Source organism: Ipomoea nil, unplaced genomic scaffold (genome assembly GCF_001879475.1).
Source record: "Ipomoea nil cultivar Tokyo-kokei standard unplaced genomic scaffold, Asagao_1.1 scaffold2818, whole genome shotgun sequence".
NCBI classification, from domain to species: Eukaryota; Viridiplantae; Streptophyta; class Magnoliopsida; order Solanales; family Convolvulaceae; genus Ipomoea; species Ipomoea nil.
Genome location: NW_017619246.1, coordinates 528289 through 550802, shown reverse-complemented (window position 1 = coordinate 550802; position 22514 = coordinate 528289). Strand labels below are relative to the sequence as shown.

Below are 22514 nucleotides of genomic sequence, written 5' to 3'. Positions count from 1 at the left end.
TAAGAAAAGCACAATGGGCTCAAATGACTATAAATACCATAGTACAATATAGACATGCTATTATGCTTTACCCACAGTTTGATATGATATATTTAGAGTTAATACCTCTAATGGTCCTTCGAGTATTAGGGTATTATCAGGTGTGGTCCTCCGAGTTTAAAATGACCACGAGACATCCTCCGAGTTCAAAAAAATAACAACTCGTGGTCCTCCATTAAGTTTGGTGTCAAATGGACATTAAGTGTGAGGGCAAACCTGTCATTTCTACCACGAGAAAGAGTTAATACCTCCAATGGTCATTCGAGTATTAGGGTATTACCAGGTGTGGTCCCTCGACTTTAAAACGACCACTAGACGTCTTACTAGTTTAAAAGAATTACCACCCGTGGTCCTCTGTTAGGTTTGCTGTCATAGGGGTGTTAAGTCTGAGGGCAAAACTGTCCTTCCACCTATATTTCTTCCTCACAAGTTTACAGATCCCTCCACCCACAGAATGCCACCTCAAGAGGCCACTCTGCTTCCACGAGAATGGCAACGAAAGAAGCTTTGACCTCTAGCTGTCAATGGCGAAAGCCGTGGGTTTCAGAAAATGGACAGCTCTGAAGATTGGCGAACCACCTGTGGATTATACCATTAACTCCTCTCTCTCTCTCTCTCTCTCTCTCTCTCTCTCTCTCTCTCTCTCTCTCTCTCTCTCTCTCTCCTCAAAGATGGAGTCTTTGGAAGACCATTCCTCCATTGTTCATGATCCAGTGTAGCTCTCTATGCTGATTCTTGGGCACGAAGTTTTCCTATACATGTACTCGACTTTTCCTTTTACTCCATGAATGCGGTATGTTTGATTAAGAAAAAGTGGTGAAAGTGGATACAGAAAATGATCTAGTGACAGTGACCAGGAAACTGGGCGTGAAGGTGATGGTGGAGGATTTGAAGAAGCATCTGGGGGGGGGGGGGGGGGGGTGTTGCAAACATACCATTGTTGTGAACGAAGGAGAAAGAAATATAGGTGAAAAGACAACTTTGTCTTCAGACTTAACGCCCCTTTGACAACAAACCTAACTGAGGACCACAGGTGGTAATTTTTTTAAACTAGTAGGACGTCTAGTGGTCATTTTAAAGTCGGAGGACCACACCTGGTAATACCCTAATACTCAGAGGACCATTGGAGGTATTAACTCATACGAGAAATGACCAATTTGCCCTCACACTTAATGTCCATTTAACACTAATCCTAACGGAGGACCACGGGTGGTTATTTTTTAAAACTCGGAGGACGTCTCGTGGTCGTTTTAAACTCGAAGGACCACACCTGGTAATACCCTAATACTCGGAAGACCATTGGAGGTATTAACTCATATATTTAAAAGACTTAGTGTAAAAAATAGAACGAGAAATACAACATTCAAAACAATTAAATGTACACCATCCATAATTCTCTTAAATTCAGAATATAAACAACTAAATCAATACTAATAGTGTTAATGAAATTATTACTAATGAAAAATTTAATATAAAAAACAATAATTATATATTATTAATGTGAAACCCTAATACTCTCGTAACCTCTCTTTCTGTCTGACGAAACCTTCCTTCTTTTTTGGGCGTTTCTTCATCTGGTGGTCGTCGGCCTCTGGCCGAAGCTTTGAGCCTTTGACGGAGCTCCGTTTCTTTGCCGGCGGTTTCCTATTTTCTTTTGTTTTTTGTTTGTTTTTTTTAGTTTCATAATAAAGTCCAATGCCGATTCAGCCACCAACCCTTCAAGCAAGTTGCGGTAGTTCCAAAGATCTAAATCTTAAAGATTTCGCCAGATCTAGATAAAGAAGTGGTATGATTCCCGTGGATCCATAAAATAAAGTTCAAGAGGTGTATTGATGCTTATCTTTTCTTTTGTGTTCTGCTTTTTTTTTTTTCTATGTTTTTATCTCGTTTGTGTGACGAGTTTATTTTCCTCTCGTTTCTTTTGGCGAGTTCTTTTCTTCATAAGTATGAAACATATAAGTTGGTCATGGCGTATGTGAACTTCATCCTGGGTGACAAAGATGACAATGTAAAATAGCATCTCCATCTCAACTCGATGGATATATTGCCAATGATCGAACGACAGATGGAAAACATATACTCAGGTGGTGTGCAAGACTTTTCAACCAAAGTTAGTCTTGACTACGTTTGATCAATTTTTCAATGATATTAAAGAAGCGTTAAATTCATCTAACGAATTCAGCTTCAAATTTATGAAACAGTCTGCGATTCAAGTTCTTTGTTGCATTGCTAGGAAAGTTGTTTCTATGTCTGACTGTAAAGAATGGTATACCGTTCCATCGACCTTATTTGTAATGGCTTCAGCTTATGATTAAATGAATGAGCTTCTTTATTTTCAAAAATAATAATAATAATAATAATAATATTATTATTATTATTATTATTATTATTATTATTATTATTATTATTATTATTATTATTATTATTAATATAACAATAATAACATCAATACTAATCATATTAATAACACATGTAGTAGATTAATAATATATATATATATGGGATGGTCAACCAAAGAACCCCAAATCTGTCTTCCATCTCCTCACTTCTAATCTCTACCATTTTAGCTCACATACTACTTAGTCTACTATAGCTCACCTACAGCTCGCAAACTATTTCTCAATCGCTTCTACTTATGAACGGATGGATTAGGTTAAATAATTTTGTTTAATCGCTATTTCAAACTTCGATTTCGTAGAAGTTCCATTCAATTTCTAGCTTCAATCTGGCATTAAAGATAACTTTCGTATTTAATTTGTTAAAAATTAAAATCTATGCTTGTTTTATAAAATTTACCACTAATTTTACATTCTATGAAACACTACGTAATGTAGATCTAGCTTATGATTACTGTTGATGTCAAATTCAAGCACATATATTCAACAATTGGTGCTTTGAATGGACATGCATCATATGTGGAATGCCAAAAAACTCTATTTTATCAAATGTGAATCAAAATAAGATTTACATGCGGTACTGAAATGAAGTGCTCGAATTCCAACATATAATTTATAAATAGATGTTCAAATTATAAAATATAATTTAGTATTTGCACAATGAACGCCCACTCGGGCGCGTGCATGTCACGTGCCTAGTCGGCACATTATACGCTTCTGATTTTTCTTTTTCTTCTTCTTTCTCATGTTTTCTTTCTTAGTAGGTACCTAAAAATTTGTGCTAAAAACTACACAATTAACTCAAATCAATGAGACCAATAAACTACTTCTATTGAGAGTGAAACTTATAATTTTATAATTATCAAGGATAAGAAAAAGTTGGTATTCCTAATTATTATTATAACTAAAATTTTGTCTCTTTCACATCCGCCAGTTTTGCTCGATACCATTTGACTCTATCGAAACTGCAAAAAATCCCAACTTTTTCTCTGACGATAGTTCCCAGTTTAATTTGTTTTCTCCCAGATCTCGTCTCTGCACCAAGAAAACAACTTCCTCTCCGGCAATATCTCTGTCCAGGTACTGGGTCAATATCAATTGTCCATTTCAATTTTCATGGTTCCTTATTTGTTCATTTATTCATTCAGATTATCTTTCTCAACATTTTGTTTTCTGGGTTTCCATTTTTGCACTGGATTGTTTATCTATTTTGTATTCTAAACAGGAAAGGGAACTAAGAAGGAAACGAGGGTTTTAGGTTTTTACTTACCCTTTATGTGATTAGAACCCAATTAGTGTTTAATTTGCTTATTTATTGCCCAAAAATTATTTTCTAACATTGGTGATAGAATTTCTCTTTACAATTTCTGTTTCGTGTTCAAGCTTTTATATACAGAGAATGATTTAATTTGTTGGCAACTAGATGAATTAGCACTAAGGAGAAGTGAATTTACTTCTCCAAAAGGTTGAATCCCCAACCCCAAGGGCCCACACCCCTGCCCCATATGGTATTTGGAAAGATGTAAATCACGATGACTCAACTCGTGCGCACAAGGGAGTTGTCTACTTTGGGTATAATCTCCACATTTTCACTACCGAGATTCGAAACTTGGTATTTTCTCCCAAATACTGTCTATTGAACTAGTGAGCTAACCTCGTGAGGGCTGAAGTGAATTTACTAGAAATAGGACTTAATGGCAATACAAATTGTTCCTTTTGTTTATAAGAAGTTGTGATCTTTCTTTCTTTTTATGCGGCTTGTCTAAGTTGTTAAGTGATTTTGTATTTTTCTGCGGAACACATTAGAAGTAAGGAGAAAAAGAAACTAACAAATGTTAAAGTCGAAGTAGACTTTATTAATTGCTTTTATGAGTTACAATGATATTATCCTTTGAGGCATGGTTGCGTATATGAGACAAATTATACACACGACCCATTGAACCATTACTCCATACGAAAGGGAAGGAGGGTTAATGGAACAATTGCTGATGTTTTTGTTTAAAAGGGAATATGTATCCTTGTATGTGCATAATGTCTTTAAATCATAAGAGGAAGGAAATTCCTTATAAAGTTTTTTATCACATAGAATAAGGTCCTTACTCCTTAGGTTGATTCCTTTTTGGAATTCAATATTTCATTTAAGTGACTTCCTTCGTCTATAAGTCTATAACTATGTTGCCATAATATTGTTGTGATAGAAAATTGAATTGAAAAATGTTTTGATTTTAGAGCCTTTTGCTTTAATATCTTATTAAGTTTATTAATCTTGAATCTACAACTAAAGAAGATTGTACTGGCAACAAAGGTTCTGATTGTAGGATCTGAAAGAGATTTAGAAGTGTGCAACTTCATCTTTGCAAACATCTATACAAAAAATACTGCAAACTATGGCTTGACCAATAAATCGGGTTAAAACTATTAAGCATTTAAGCTGCAGTCAAAGATTTGATTTTGTGTTCAAATGCCTTTAGCATTTCTGTGCACAACAACAATCATACAAAAGATTGAACTTTCATCATTGAGTGGTTGATGGATCGTTTGCTTGTCAAGGATTTCTATGAACTCTGAACTCTCATGTGTACTAGAAACAAGATACATTGAATTTTCTTGAAAGATTTGGCCACACACTCACTAATAAAGTGTTGTCTAGTTTTGATAGCATATATAGTGATTAATATTGTGCATTATATTTATTAATTAATAGCGGTGTTTATTTTTTTGTGAGATGGAAAACCTAGAGGGATATAGAATTTCCAAACATGCTGAGAATAAGTGTGGTGATTTTCTCTTCTCGTTAAAGAGGGAGAAGAGGGTTCCTAGAGTAGAGGAGGATTAAGAAATTCTGTCTTTTGGGTTCTTGAATGTTGACTGGCTTTGCTTTGTTATCAAATTGGGATGCGTTTGTTTTAATATTGTAATGGGTCTTTCTTGCGGACAAAGATCCATTTTATTATAGAAAAGATTAAATATAGCCTTATGACCCTTATTACAATGAAGTAAACTAGCATAGGTTTCTTAGGCATCACCAATAGTTGTTTTTTGAGGTTTTTGGTGTGGTTTATGAGGCAACATTGCATATGTGGATGAGAGAGAGGAAGGAGAGAGATGGTTCAAGGTCCTCCTGCAAATACTTGGTTTTTGCGGGCATGGTGGGCCCTAGCAAGAAAGAAAGCAAACTTGAATATTGCTCGTGAGGTGCACAATGATCGGTGTTAGAGAAAAGAACAAGGAGGTATTTTTATTGAATGAAAATTAAACAAAAGAAACAGGAAGTCACATGTTGGTAATAATGAACCAAAATCGATTTAATATCCCAAAAATAATATTTATATATATACACACAAGTATATAAAATATTATTGGATATTTATCCGAAATATATATATACACACCAATATATATAAACGAACTTAAAGGTTATATATACATGTATATCTACGAAAAAGATATACCAATATATATCAACCACGAATATATCAAAAGATGGAGAACGGATTTTTGCTTACAAGCATAATCCAAACAAGAAAGAAGGAGAAGGAAGAAAGAAATGTATGAGTTAGGCAAGGTGCATTTCATTCCTTAAAACCTTATTTGCCACCTCCCAAAAGTGCTAGGAGCGTTGTGGCCTAGGTCTCCCAGGATAAAACGTACAACGGTTCGACGTTTGAGCACCCAAACGAACGAACCCGGCGAACAAGAGCACGGGCAAAACACAGCTTCAAGAATGGAGTAGGATCAGAATTTTGAGAGGAAAAGAGAATTTCTTTGTGTGTTGTTTCTCACTTTCTTTCTAACATTATGTCCAAAAAGGTTGCTCCCACAACATGTTTATATAGGATATTGATACTAAATAGCATCATCATGACACATTAACCAACATAAATTCAATTTAAAAATTGAATTATAATGTTTGAAACGGTCGTACTTATTATCGAAATAATATCAACGGTCACGAACTTAATATCCGATTAATTCGTACCGACCATAACGACCTGGTTCAAAATATCTGAGTGACCGAGAAGTTCGTACAAACTCGAAAGTTTAACGAATTGGGACCGAAAACCACACCCGAGTGGTCCGCAAGCACCGAAACGGTGCAGCACGAATCAATGCATAAAGCATTGACTCGTGCTGCTGCCACGATAGGAGTACGAAAGGAGCACGAAAGGAGCCAAAGATTATTAAAAATCAAGGCACCACACGAAAGCTTAAAAATAAGCTTTCAAGTTTCGTGCATGCATCATTGAGCTACGAAACTTGTGCCAACATGAATTTGTGCTTTCAAACCCAAATTAAGCTTTCTAATTAAAGCTTACAATTCTTAAGCTTAATTAAGCTTATCCATGCACCTTTGTCCCAAATTCCAATTAAACTTTCCAAAGCTTAATCACACTTAAGCTTTTAACACAAACTTTCGTGCAGGCAACGAAAGTTGTTAAAATGCTAATTTTTAATTAGCATCTAAACTTAAGTTTTTGACGTCTCTCAAATAGGTTCACTTTGAGAATCAATTTCTCATTCACCTATTACCCATTTTGAGCGTACATTATATCAAATTTTTCGTCTCATTACGAAGAACCCGAATCCACATTGACCCGACCAAAATCGAGAGTGGATCCCACATATATTTGTACCACAAAATAATCACTCAAAATGTCATTTTAATGCTATTTTTCCAACATCACAAGGCTTCCCCCAGCAAGAGTTTTAGGCTCTTGCCCAGCTACTAAAGCTTAAAGGCTAAGGATAAAGATTGACTGATTTACTCTCATCTAGAGGTTCTAATTTATAGTGCCAAGAAACAAATAATTATAGAAAATGAGATATTATTGATATGATTGTGCCTTTGATTTTATTCTTTGTCAAATCCCTTGAGTTAAGCCTTTCCTTATGTATTCTGATTTGCCTGATTTTCTTCACTTCATTCCTTTTTCTGAGTAAACTATCTCTTATTTTGGGTGCGTATCATTGCCACCCCCAAAGAAACAGCCTTGTCCCCAAGGCTATATTGGAAAGACTGCCTTATATTGTCCGTTGTCGATTTGGTCAGTTACACCAGGCTTGTCGCTCGTTTTGTCCTCGTCATCCTCTGCTGTAATTAGAACTTGCAAGGATTTATTTGGGCATACATGAAGTGGACTGTAGGGTTGTTGAAAACGGAAATAAAGTCCTTTGGCGTGCATGTCCAGATACTCTTTGTTAGAATAATGTCGTGCTGGAGCTCGTGAGGTTGACGTGCCGAAATTGCGCACTGAATACTGCATAGCAGGAAACGCAGGTTGTGTGAGGATGTTTGATTGCTACTAGAGAATTGAGACTGGGTTGGAATGGGTTTGGGCTGTGAATAATTCGAAAAAGAATTGGTTTGGTAATTCTTCCCATGCCCATTAGACCAAGTAGATCCACTATGTGAAGAAATTATCTGGAGCGCTGCATTTTCTTCTTGCAGATTGCGTCCAAGGAGCTGGCATGTGGAGAGAAATTCAATTTCTTGTTCTGCCACACGACCGACACGCATCGCTGTTCGGAGATCTGTCACATCATTCGGTCGGAGCTGCACCCGAATTGCAGGTTTCAAGCCATTGAGAAAAAGCCCTAATTGAATGTGAGGAGCAAGTCTAGGAATTTGAGCAATTCGAGCTCGAAACGCAGCGATGAATTCAACCACCAAGCCCGTTTGACGAAGAGCGACAAGCTGTTCAAATGGTGGCCTAGGCAATTCTTCACCAAATTCTTCCAAAAGGTTATTTGTGAATTGAATCCAAGTAAGAGTGGGTTGTTGTTGTTGTAGCCATCAGAGCCAATGTAGAGCTGCCCCTTCCATACTAACGAAATGTTGGGACTTTCAAATCCTCTCGGGTGTGATGAATGGCAAAGTACTGCTCTACTCTAACTAACCACCCAATCGGATTTGTGCCTTCAAATGTAGGGAGTTCTGTTTTTCCAATGGCCAGCAAGGTGTTGTCCGGCTGAACATGTTCTGGAAGAGAGGATGAATTCGGCGTTGGGATGGAAGTTGATGAAGCACTGGCGTTGTTGTGCCCTCTGCCTTGGAAGGAGAGAGCGAGGAGATTAGACATCCTAGCCATGGAAGCTTCCATGGCTGCAAATTGATCGTTCAATGTGGTCAATTCAGCTCGGATTACATCTTGGTTCCTCTCTAACGTCTCTACTCGGGAATCTCGTGTATTCGTCATTCAACGGCAGGTCGGGCCGATTTGTTAAAGAAAAGAACAAGGAGGTATTTTTATTGAATGAAAATTAAAGAAAAGAAATAGGAAGTCACAAGACTTCCCCAGTAAGAGTTTTAGGCTCTTGCCTAGCTACTAATAAAGCTTAAAGACTAAGGATAAAAATTGGTTGGTTTACTCTCATCTAGATGTTCTAATTTATAGTGCCATGAAACAAATAATTATAGAAAATGAGATATTATTGATATGATTTATGTCAAATCCCTTGAGTTAAGCCTTTACTTATTTATTCTGATTTGCCTGCTTTTTTTTCATTCATTTTTCTCAAATCCCTTGAGTTAAGCCTTTACTTATTTATTCTGATTTGCCTGCTTTTTTTCATTCCTTTTTCTGAGTAAACATGATGGAAACTTTTAATATATTGTAGTGGTAGTGTGCAATAGCAAGGGTCGAACCCACAGGGAATTGATAGTACGCAATTTATAATCTTGAAATTAAACTAACTTGGTAATTTAAAGTGTTCGAATCAAATGACAAAGATAAATCCAAATGCAAAGTAATTGAATCAAAACTAATAAAGAAAGTAAACGGATAAATTACTAAAAACTATAATATCAACACAATTAATCTTAGTAAAAAAACGTAGGATAACACTTAATTGCTTAGCAAATTAAACCAATTAATACGAAGTCTTCGTGGTGATTTCATCATGTTCCAAGAATAATAAATTAGCTATGCATGTTATAAACAACAATTAACAGCAAATTATTAGGAATTGAAGGGTTGCCACTAAAATTGAGACAAAATGCTATGCTAAATAGTGAAAAAAAAAAAAAAAAAAAAAAAGAATAAACAAAATGAGAGCTGCTTCAAAACAAAGGTTGCGCTGGAAAATTACTACTGCCCAAACCTCCAATTAAGCATTCTAATTAACCAACTCACATTATACTTAAAGAATTAAACACGGTAATCAGAATTTCAAGACAAATGCAACACAAATTAAGAGAAAGAAAAATAGAACCAGAAATTAAAGCTGCCAGTAGAGAATGTTGTTGTCGATTCCAAGAATTGCACGTGCTAAAATCGCCGTACCAAATAGATTAAAGGCCACGCCGACGAAAGCTTGTTGCGATCCGGAATTTGCCGCACTCCACCGAAGAATTGCTGCCTATCGGAGAGGTTGTTAGACAAACCAAGAACTTTCACCGCCGGAATTACGAACCAAGAAATAGATCGATCGAAGAGTGAATTTTGTGTGCGGAGTGAATTTTTCTTGTGAGAATGGTGATGAACTGCCGACCGTAAACCTCCGCGAACCACTGGAAATCTCCGGGGTGAATCGATGATGTTCTCAACCGCAATATCTTCTATTTATATAGCTTCAGAGAGCCATTTGAATGCCCTGAGATGCGCTCGCCATGGCTTCTGCGGATCTCCTTTCCCGCGGTGGTGTTTGACCGGACGATTTGGAGCTTCGTACGTCGCACAAAGGGCAACGACCAAGACGCACGCAGACTAAATCTTTAATTAAATAAATTACAATTGAGGTAATACCCAACATCGTCCTCGACTATAATGGGTTTTCTCAATTTCGTTCTAAACGACTTTGGTGACCTAATATCGTCCTAGACTTTTGTGTTTCGCTCAATTTAGTCCTCCATTTGTTATTTCGTCAAATTGGTGTTAAATTAAGGGACAATTCAGTAATGTCAATATTGATCTCTCTTTACTTTCAACTTGTGAAGTGCGAAATTTCCTTTTCTTGTACGAATTACACCCAGAATTACTCCCGGACCTACAAATCAAATTTTATATTCGCAGTTTTAGGAGTAATTATGGGAGTAATTCGTAAAAAAAAAAAAAAAAAGGGATTTCGCAGTCCACATGTCTATGAGTAAAAGAGATGTCAATATTAAAATTACTGAATTGTCTATTTATTTAACACCAAATGGACAGAATAACAAATGAGGGACTAAATTGAGCAAAAACACAAAAGTCTGAGACTAAATTGAGTGAAACACAAAAGTCTGGGACGATATTAGGTCACCAAAGTCGTTTAGGACGAAATTGAAAAAAACCACCATAGTCGAGGACGATTTTGGGTATTAACTCAATTACAATTACAATTTAAAAGCTTAACTAACGTAGAATCCTTATTTAAGTGGCTAACTAAAACTACAATAATAATCTTATTAAAGAATCCTTATTACTTTAAAATTAAACAATATTAATAAAGCTAGATATACCAATAATAAATAAAATAAATATAAAATTAACTAATTATTACAAATTAACTATAAAAAGATTATTTAAAATAACAATAACAATAATGTTTATCAAAACAATCTCTTATTTTGGGTGTGTATCAGGCGCCCACTAGGGCGCGTGCACTTCACGTGCTTAGTGGGTGCCTTATACGATTCTAATTTTTTCTTTTATTTTCTTTTCTTTTCCATGTTCACTCTCCCACGTGTCGCCTTTTTCTGGCTCAAACAACACCACTCCCTCATCCCTCACCTCTTCTCTCGTTAATGGCAATAAATTCCCATTGTTACCTTCCTTCTCTCCCTCGCCCACTACCCATTTCATCTTATTAGTAACGGAGACACTACTACCAGAGCCGTTACTACTGTTGTTCGCCGCCCGACTTCTTCGACGACGATTCCATCACTAATAAAACCACACGTTAGCCAATGACATCATAGCATTCTGACCACCTGCCCGGAGCTCCAAGCTAAAATTCTGAACACTCCCAACTTCCTTGTTAGCAAACGTAGTAGGGAAAGCGATCAAAATGTCCAAGGATGTCGCGAGCAAAACAAAAATTCGGAAGCCTTTCATACTTAAGCTCAACCCAAAAGCATTCACCACTTGACTTCTTATAATTTTATAATTTTCAAGATAACAATTTAACCAAATTGACCCGGATTGTCCCAAATAGTGATAAGATTCAAGGGTTAGAAAATTGGTATTCCTAATTATTATTATTATAACTAAAATTTTGTCTCTTTCACATCCGCCGGTTTTGCTCGATACCATTGACTCTATCGAAATTGCAAAAAATTTCCAACTTTTCCTATGGCGATAGTTCACCGTATTCCTAGTTCAATCTGTCTTCTTCCATATCTCGTATCTGCACCAAGACAAAGGCCCTGTTTGGTAAAATGGCTGTTAGCTTATAGCTGTTTGTTGTTAGCTGATTGTGTTAATTAGAGGGTATAAATAGTTGATAACATTAGCTGATTGTAGAAAAGTGTTTGGTAAATTAGCTGTTAGCTGATAGCTGTTCGGTATAATTTTTTTTCTCAAAAAGCTAATTGAAAAAGTTGCTAGGAGTAGCTTTTTTAATTTTAGCCTTTTAGAGTTGCAAAAAACTAATTAACCAAACATTTATATTGATATTTTAACTAAATCAAACAATTAATAGTGGTCAAATAAGCTAAAATTGACCTATAGGCCAATTTTTTACCAAACAGGGCCAAAAACATCCTCTCGGGCAATATCTCTGTCCAGGTACTGGGTCAATATCAATTGTCAATTTCAATATCCATGGTTCCTTATTTGTTCATTTATTCACTCTGATTATCTTTCTCAACATTTTGTTTTCTGGGTTTCCATTTTTGCACTGGATTGTTTATCTATTTTTTTTTTATTCTAAACAAGAAAGAAACTAAGAAGGAAATGAAGGTTTTAGGTTTTTAGTTACCCTTCATGTGATTAGAACCCAATTAGTGTTTAATTTGCTTATTTATTGCCCAAAAATTATTTTCTAACATTGGTGACAGGCTTTCTTTTTTCGATTTTTGTTTGGTGCTCTAGCTTTTATATACAGAAAATGATTTAATTTAGGTTGAATCTCGAACCCCCACACCCTGGTCTGATACAGTATTTGGGTGGATGTAAATTACAGTGACTTAATGGCTCAACAAACAGGCCAAATATCGGTGCACATAAGGAATATGCCAACTTTGGACATAATCCACACATTGCCGAGGTTCGAACCTTGGTATCTTCTCCTAAATACTGAATATTGAACTAGTAAGCTAACCCGTGCGGGCAGAAGTGAATTTACTAGAAACATGACTTAATGGCATTGCAGGCTACTTACAAATTGTTCCTTTCTTTTTGGAAGTTAATTGTGATAATCTTTCTTTCTTTGTATGTGGCTTGTCTAAGTTCTTAAGTGGTTTTGTACTTTTCTCGAGAGCATATACACACGACCCATTGAACAATAACTCCATAAGAGAGGAAAGGAGGAGGGTTAATGGAACAGTCGCGTGATGTTTTTGTTTAAAAGGGAATATGTATTTGTTCATAACTACTTTCTCAACATACTAAAACACATATAGTCAATAGCACCTGTATTGAGGCTCAAACTCATAATCTCCCATGTAGGAATCCAAACTTGGTGCCATTGGACTACAAGGTTCTTGGCAAAGACATTTTGCTTTAATATCTTATTAAGTTTCAATAATCTTGAATCTTCAACTAAAGAAGATTTTACTGACAACAAGGGTTCTAATTGTAGGATCTGGGAGAGATTTAGAAGTGTGTAACTTCATATTTGCAAAGATCTATATAAAAAATGCTGCAAACTATGGTTTGACCAATAGATCGGGCTAAAACTATTAAGCATTTAAGCTTCAGTCAAAGACTTGATTTTGTGTTCAAATGCCTTTAGCATTTTTGTGCACAACAACAATCATACAAAAGATTGAACTTTCATCATTAAGTGGCTGATAGATCGTTTCCTTGTCGAGGATTTCTATGAACTCCGAACTCTCCTGTGTACTAGAAACAAGATACATTGAATTTTTCTGAAAGACTTGGCCACACACTCACTAATAGAGTGCTTTTCTAGTTTTGATAGCATATATAGTGATTAATATTGTGCATTATATTTATTAATAGCGGGATTTATTTTTTGTGAGATGAAAAACCTAGAGGGAAATAGAATTTCCAAACCTGCTGAGAATAAGCGTGGTGATTTTCTCTTCCCATTAAAGAGGGAGAAGAGGGTTCTTAGAGTAGAGGCGGATTAAGAAATTCTGTCTATTGGGTTCTTGAATGTTGACTGGCTTTGCTTTGTTATCAAATTGGGTTGCATTTGTTTTAATATTGTAATGGGTCTTTCTTGTGGACAAAGACCCATTTTATTATAGAAAATCTTAAATATCACCTTATGACCCTTATTACAATGAGGTAAACTAGCATAGGTTTCTTAGGGCATCACCAATAGTAGTTTTTTTTTTTTTTTTTAGGTTTTTGGTGTGGTTTTTGGGGCAACATTGCATATGTGGACGAGGGAGAGGAAGGAGAGAGATGGTTCAAGGTCCTCCTGCAAATACTTGGTTTTTGCGGGCATGGTGGTCCCCAGCAGGAAAGAAAATAAACTTCAACATTGCGCGTAAGGCACACAATGAGCGTCCACTCGGGCGCGTGCACGTCACGTGCCTAGTGGGTGCGTTATGCGCTTCTATTTTTTTTTTTTCTTTTCTTTTCTTTCCCATGTTCACTCTCCTAAGTAGGTACCTAAAAATTTATGCTAAAAACTACACAATTGAGGATGCCCTTAGTTGATTGACTCAAATCAATGAGGCCAGGACTATGTGGTTCAATGGTATCCGGGTTGGACTTCTATTTGGAAGGTTGTGATTTCAAGCCTCAGTGGAGGCCATATGTAATAGAACTAGTAGCATTCAAAAAAAAAAAAGTTAACAATATGTAATAGAACTAGTAGCATTCAAAAAAAAAAAAAAATTAACAATTTAACTAATTTGACTAGGATTGTTCCTGTAGTGATATAATTCAAGGGTTAGAAAGTTGGTATTCCTAATTATTATTATAACCAAAATTTTGTGTCTTTCACATTTGTCAGTTTTGCTCGACACCATTTTGACTCTATTGAAATTGCAAAAATCCAAACCTTTTTTCTGACGATAATTCACTGTTTTCCCAGTTCAATTTATCTTCTCCCATATCTCGTCTCTGCACCAAGAAAACAAATTCCTCTCCGGCAATATCTTCGTCTAGGTACTGGGTCAATATCAATTTTCATGGTTCCTTATTTGTTCATTTATTCATTCTAATTATCTTTCTCGACATTTTGTTTTCTAGGTTTCCATTTTTGGATTGGATTGTTTATCGCTTTTGTATTCTAAACAGGAAAGTGAACTAAGAAGGAAACGAGGGTTTTAGGTTTTTAGTTACCCTTCATGTGATTAGACCCAATTAGTGTTTAATTTGCTTATTTATTGCACAAAAATTATTTTCTAACATTGGTGATATATTTTCTCTTTTCGATTTGTGTTTCGTGCTCTATCTTTTATAGTTTTATATATAGAAAGTGATTTAATTTGTTGGCAACTAGATGAATTAGCACTAAGAAGAGAATTTACTTCTCCCAAAAGGTTAGAATCCCCAACCCTAAGGGCCCAAACACCCCAGCCTTATAGAATATTTTTCAAGATGTAAATCACAGTGACTTAATGGCTCTGTAGACAGGGCCAAATGCTGGTGCTTACAAGGGATCTGCCTATTTTGGGCATAATTTTCGCATTGCCACTGCCGGGGTTTGAATCTTGATATCTTCTCCCAAATACTGTCTACTGAACTAGTGAGCTTAGTCCGTGCGGGCAGAAGTGAATTTACTAGAAACAGGACTTCCCACACCCACCCTCCACCACCCAATTTTGCTCGAAAGGGAAAGAAATCCTACGCCCCTACCCGTTCTCCCGTACCGGAACCAGAAGCAAGGGAAGGTGATCGCTTCCCCCACACTTGATAGACATCACCCAAGCCCCTCTATACATATTCCCCCATTTAGTATAGACAAGGATTCTATCTAACTTTCCTGAACCCAATTAGCAGAACCACGCCCCCTCTCCCACGTGAATTGATACACACCAAAAGGAAAATTGATTAAGCCGCAATCTCTAACCGCTTCACCAAACCCTCATAACAAGTAACCCAGATAAGGAATCCTCCCCACCTTGTCCCCAGGCTCAAGAAGATCATTAAAATCCCCTATGACAACCCAACGTAAGGACAAGAGAGAAGAGAGATACCTGAGCCGAGCCCAAGACTCTTGCCAGTCTGAATGATCAGGACAACCGTAAAAGCCTGTAAAATGCCAAGGAACATGGTCAGCAGCTAGTCAGATGCTCGAATAAATGTAATAGCGAGAGAATCCCATAATCTCCAGGTTAATATCATCCATCCACATTAATGCCAAACCGCCGCTTCTCCCCACTGCATCCACACTCAAGCAGTTTGTAAACCCCCATCGAACCCGCACTCCCTCCATATAACTTTCATTCTTCAGGTTTAAAAAAAAAAAACACAATACTAGGCTTATACTTTTGGACCAAGTCCAATAAAATTTGAATTGTCTAAGGCGGTCCAAGCCCATGATAATTCCAACCGGACCAAGCCAAAGCACTCATTGGGCCTGGCAGGTCTGCTCAGCAGTACCTGCCCCATCAGAAAAATAAACATTTGAATCCATACTCATTGGGTTATTACTAGTCATAAGCCCACTCAAATACACCTCAGCTCCCACGCGTCACCTTTTCTGCTCAAACACCACCCCCTCATCCCTCACCTCATCTCTCATTAAAGGCAATAAATTCCCATGGTTACCTTCCTTCTCTCCCTCACCCACTACCCCTTTCATCTTATCAGTCGGACACACTACTACCAAAGCCGTTACTATCATCCCTCCCTTGTTGTTTGCCGCAGCATTCCGACCACCTGCCAGAGCTCCGGCCAAAATTCTGAATACTCCCAACTTCCTTGTTAGCAAACAATAGGGCAAAAATGATCAGAATGTCCAAGACTCCAAGGATGTCGCAAGCAAAACAAAAATTTGGAAGGTGCTCATTTTTTTATTTTTTATTTTTTAATTATTTTTTTTTAATTTTTTGGTGAAAGAAGTTGTTCATACTTAAGCTCAACCCAGAACCATTCACCACCCAACTTCTTATAATTATTTTATGATTATCAAGTTAACAACTTAACCAATTTGACCAGGATCGTCCAAACTAGTGATAAAATTCAAGGGTTAGAAAGTTACCCAATTAGTGTTTAATTTGCTTATTTATTGCTCAAAAATAACTCTATTACAATGTAGTATCTACCTGTTCATATACTTTCTCAACTTACTGAAACACAAAGAACCAATAACGCCTCCAATAAGGCTCGAACTCACAACCTTCTGAATAAAACCACCAATAAAACCACATGTTAGCCAATGACGCCGCAGCATTCCGACAACCTGCGAGAGCTCCGGGCCAAAATTTTGAATACTCCCAACTTCCTTGTTAGCAAAAAAGTAGGACAAAAACGATCAGAATGTCCAAGACTCCAAGGATGTCGCAAGCAAAACAAAAATTCGGAAGATGCTCATTTTTTATTTTTTATTATTATTTTTTTACTTTTTGGTGAAAGAAGTTGTTCATACTTAAGCTCAACCCAGAACCATTCACCACCCGACTTTTTATAATTATTTTATGATTATCAAGTTAACAATTTAACCAATTTGACCAGGATCGTCCCAACTAGTGATAAAATTCAAGGGTTAGAAAGTTACCCAATTAGTGTTTAATTTGCTTATTTATTGCTCAAAAATAATTCTATTACAATGTAGTATCTATCTGTTGTTCATATACTTTTTCAACCTACTGAAACCAATTTGACCAGGATCGTCCCAACTAGTGATAAAATTCACATACTTTCTCAACCTACTGAAACACAAAGAAGGCTCAAACTCACAATCTTTCAAATGGAAGTCCAATCCAGATACCATTAGACCAAATAATCTTAGTATATTACATTAATATATAATAATTAAGAAGTTATATTTGTATATAATATAAGAACTACAAGGGAAAGAAGTCAAAAAGAAAACCTAGACTATCTCTTCAAAGGGGGGAAAAAACCTAACGCCTCTGCCTCTCTTCATCTCTCACCGTCTCACTTGACACTCCAAGTCCCGGCCACCCATCTCTGCTTCGTTAGTCTCAATCCCAGCCGTTAGCTAGCTCCTCAAGAGTCACACGGTCACGCCCTCCGTTGCCGATTTGCCGACAGTCGTTTGCCCATCTCTGCTTCTCTATTTTGTCATGGTGATAATCTAGCTTCTATGGTTTCGCTGCTTTTTCTCTTTATTTCTTGAAATAATTATGCTAAATATTACGGAGTATGTTTGGTTTTGGTGGTACAGTGGTAATCTAGTTTTGGGGGACATTTATGATTTAGTTTTTTTTTTTTTCCTTATAATTATCAAAATAAAATTAGTAAAAAGCTACAAAAATTAATTTTGTTGTCTTGATGATTAACAGAAAGTAGTATTGCTTCCCAGTATGTATGTCATTAATGAATTGAAGGATGGATTATTGCAGAAAACAGCATAAAACCTAACCTAAAGCAATTAGTAATTTTTTTTTTTTTTCCGGGACGGGGAGTCCCGTCCCCATCCCCATAAATTCCCAATGGGGACGGGGATGGGGAAAATTTCCAATCCCCGTTGGGGAACGAGGCGGGGACGGGGAATGGGGGTTGAATTCGGGGACGGGGACGCCACTCCCCACCTTGCCCCGCCCCGTTGCCATCCCTAATCAGCACTAAGGAGAAGTGAATTTACTTCTCCCAAAAGGTTGAATCCCGAACCCCAAGGGCCCCACACTTCGGTCCGACAGAGTATTTGGGTGGATGTAAATTACAGTGACTCAATGGCTCAATGTCGATGCCCACAAGGATATGCCCACTTTGGGCATAATCCCCACATTGCCGAGGTTTGAACCTTGATATCTTCTCTGCTTACTGAACTAGTAAGCTAAGCCCGTGCGGCGGCCGTGCGGGCAGGAGCGAATGTACTAAAAACAAGACTTAATGGCATTGCAAGCTACTTACAAATTGGTCCTTTTTTTTTTGGAAGTTGTGATCTTTCTTTCTTTGTATGTGGCTTGTCTAAGTTGTTAAGTGGTTTTGTATTTTTCTCTAGAGCACATTAGAAGTAAAGAGAAAAAGAAACTAACAAATGTTAAAGTCAAATTAGACTTTATTAATTGCTTTCATGACTTACGATGATATTGTCCTTTCATGACAAATTATACACACGACCCATTGAACCATAACTTCTTAAGAGAGGGAAGGAGGGTTAATGGAATAATCGCCGATGTTTTTGTTTAAAAGGGAATATGTATCGTTGTATGTGCATAATGTCTTTAAATCTTTAGAGGAAGGAAACTCCTTATAAAGTTTTTATCACATAGAATAAGGTCCTTACTCCTTAGGCTGATTCCTTCTTGGAATTTCAATATTTCATTTAACTGACTTCCATCTTCAATAACTATGTTTTCCATAATATTGCTGTGATCGAAAATTGAATTGAGAAATGTTTGGATTTTAAAGCCCTTTTGCTTTAATATCTTATTAAGTTTCATTAATCTTGAATCTACCACTAAAGAAGATTGTACTGGCAACAGGGGTTCTGATTGTAGGATCTGAGAGAGATTTAGAAGTGTGCAACTTCATCTTTGCAAAGATCTATAGAAAAAATGCTGCAAACTATGGTTTTACCAAGAGATTGGGATAAAACTATTAAGCATTTAAGCTTCAGTCAAAGACTTGATTTTGTGTTAAAATGCCTTTTAACGTTTCTGTGCACAACAACAATCATACTAAAGATTGATCTTTCATCATTGAGTGGTTCATAGATCTGTTTCCTTGTCTGGGACTTCTATGAACTCTGAACTCTCCTGTGTACTAGAAACAAGATACATTGAATTTTTCTGAAAGACTTGGCCACACACTCACTAATAGAGTGCTTTCTAGTTTTGATAGCATATACAGTGATTAATATTGTGCATTATATAGTTAATAGTGGGGTTTATTTTTTGGTGAGATGGAAAACCTAGAGGGAAATAGAATTTCCAAACCTGCTGACAATAAGCGTGGTGATTTTCTCTACCCGTTAAAGAGGGAGAAGAGGGTTCCTAGAGTAGAGGTGGATTTAGATTTTCTCTACCCGTTGTTGCTTTCTAGTTTTGACTGGCTTGGCTTTGTTATGAAAATGGGTTGCGGTTGTTTAAATATTGTAATGGGTCTTTCTTGCGGACAAAGATCCTTTTTATTATAGAAAAGCTTAAATATACCTGCTGAACTTTAGAAAAAGAATCCTTTATTGTAAAAAATGCATTATGGGTTTAAAGTTTTTTTTTAAGTGAAAAGCGACGAGGCACTATCTCGCCTTAAAGTGCAAAGTGAAGTGTCACTTTTGTTCAAAGAGTGACACGAAGTGGCAATCATCACATTTAATGTTTTTAAAGGATATGTAAATGATTTGCACACACTTTTTAGCTAAAATTATAATAAAACAAGCACATTTGTCTAGTCAAATGATCACAAAACATCAATATTAGTTAATAATAAATACTAATACAATTAATGCAGCAGTTATACGATAGGTGGACCCGGATCCAAAATACACAATTTGCATATTGAATGTTCACAATCTGAATTGTGAGCATTTAGTATGTAAATTGTAAACATTTAGTCATTTAGTATGTAAATTGTGTATTTTTAGACCCTTGCAAGGTGGACCCAGGTCCACGTAATAATTTTCCCAATTCATGCAATCCTAATCAAGATCCTCATCTTGAGAAGTCAACCATATCATCATTATAGATTTATAGGCTTCTGTATCATATTCTTCATTTACAAGCTTGTACGTTTCAACTTTTTGTTGTCCTCTTCACATATTCCTCTTAGCTTTCTCTTTTCATTTGGTAATATTTCTAAAATATGGGGCCTCATCCGCATCATAAAGTTAGGATTATCGCCCCAAGTCAAATCATCTCCATCATTGAAGACTGACTCTTAGTATTCAACTATTCATTATCAAAATTGAGGAAATTAAAATCAACAATGTAACTTATAAACATATCAACTCTTACATCTTCAAACAAACTTTAGTTTGTTTTGCATCCTAAAGAACTTGTGTTGGGACTAAGAATCCTTATTGCAAAATCTCTCACATTTCGAGTTTGCTGACTAAAATTCGTCCACCACATCACTATTAAAAAAATTGATCATAAATAATTACGATTTATAAAAATATGTATTCAAATAAGATGTTATGTAGTTGAGAGTTGAAGGCCTTTTGTGGAAAGGCTGTTCCCGGAATACTATCTTTTGATGTAGGGATGTCTTTTGATTCGCACCGAGAAATTGTGTGCCGTTGTGCCTCGGATTCTAAGTAGCTGAGGTGCATTTGGTTGGAAGACAGGCCCTGTTTAGCAAAATATCTGGTTTTTCATCCCTCAAGCTCAGTGTTGTAAAACTTGGCCTAGGTGCTAAGTGCCCCTAGGCCAAGTCAATTATGGACTTAATCGGCATTTACTTGCCTATCTGACTAGTTGGCAAGTCAGCCGATTAGTCTGATAAAAGCCTACTTGGGCTTTAAATTTATTTTTATTTTTAGGGTTCTTTCACTCAAAATGATCTAGTTTCGAGCAAAACGACCCAAAATTTGTTTAAGGATGATGACAAGTCTTGGCTGGTCCGCTCTGTTGATTTCATAAAGTTCCATATTCTTTTCTGTTGTTCTATGATTATATTTTGCGATGCTCTCAACTATGCTGCATTGTGTTCTCTCTTCTAAAACTCGCCAAATACACAGGCTGCATTTATATTCATTGAGATATATACTTATGAAATGTTTCTAAAGACTGTTCTTTTCTATGAAGATATGGATGATACAGTACCCGTTTATTGTTCCATTCCCGTGCTCAGCACATAGTGAAGACATCAAACTGGCCATCTTGGGATTGCAGAATTTTGAGATCTATTGTGTAAGGTTTCTGTGAGTAGTGAAAAAGAGCTGAACTTTAGTAAAAAAATGGATGGATTTCTGGAGAAGCCTTTAGATAATAAGGAGCAGTCCTTGAGCCATGACGAGCTTATGATGCGTCGTCTTAAAAACCGAGAACGGCAGCGCAGGTATAGAGCTCGGAAACGTCTCCAAGCTGATATGAATAAGGCACCTAACAGCGATCCAAACCTATATACTCCGCCGCAACATGCAGAAGTACCAGTAAATGTCGCTCCCGAGGAGTATGCAACGCCACTAAGCATTAAAAAGGTTCCCGACTTTCCTGAAAACCAATGCTCGCCAGTCCTCCTTGAAGTGCCAGTGACAGTCACACAGCATTACGAAATGCCTTTGAATGCCATTGCCCAGGAATGCTCGAGACCGGTAAACGAGACTTGCCAGGTACCCGTGACCCGCGTCTACTGCTCACGGGATTGGAAAAGAGATGCCAGAAAGGCCCGTGCACTAAAGCAGCAAGAAGTTCGCCCCGATGCCATCCCTATGCCAGAATCAACATCATCCAATGGAAGCCAAACTTCTCTACCCCATAGCAACGAAGCAGACATGGTACGAAACGACAGAATCCCCCTTGATGTCTCTGCGCAGGTTAACAATGAAACACCAAGGTTCACCCCAAGCCGGAGACATTGGAAAGCAGAGGCTAGAAACAAGAAAAGCTGAAATGGTTCTCGTGAGTTGCTCTCTGGAGGGTTGACATATTTGCAGAATGTCGTTTCCTTCCTGCAAATATGGAAAACGAATTTAGGAGTATCGACATTTTGAGCACTTTTGTCTTACCCCACTCCATCTTAGGAGGGGAGGGTCTATATATTGGCTGTTGTAGCCTTTTTCAACTCTCCCACATATGAATGCATACTAATGCGAATATCAAAAGATTTGGCTCCTCTCAACTGGGACTGCAAGATCTGTAGAAGTGCCTTGGGAAAATGGTATTTCTCATTCTGTAACTCTTAAAATAAAATATTGGCCCTGTTCGATAACATAGTTAGCTTA

The 22514-nt window shown here is 36.9% G+C and overlaps 1 protein-coding gene across 4 annotated transcripts; it reads left to right on the top strand.

Moving 5' to 3' along the window:
* Positions 1 to 3363: 3363 nt before the first annotated feature.
* On the top strand, positions 3364 to 22514 carry LOC109158477. Of its 4 annotated transcripts, none has more exons than XM_019306391.1 (2): positions 3364 to 3515; positions 21376 to 22514. In XM_019306391.1, exon 2 carries the CDS (start codon positions 21528 to 21530, stop codon positions 22179 to 22181), a length of 654 nt encoding a protein of 217 aa, XP_019161936.1. In that variant the 5' UTR covers positions 3364 to 3515; positions 21376 to 21527; the 3' UTR covers positions 22182 to 22514. The 4 variants fall into 4 exon arrangements, with proteins under 4 accessions (XP_019161936.1, XP_019161939.1, XP_019161938.1 ...); XM_019306394.1 differs by lacking the exon at positions 3364 to 3515 and adding an exon at positions 12119 to 12139; XM_019306393.1 differs by lacking the exon at positions 3364 to 3515 and adding an exon at positions 14517 to 14659.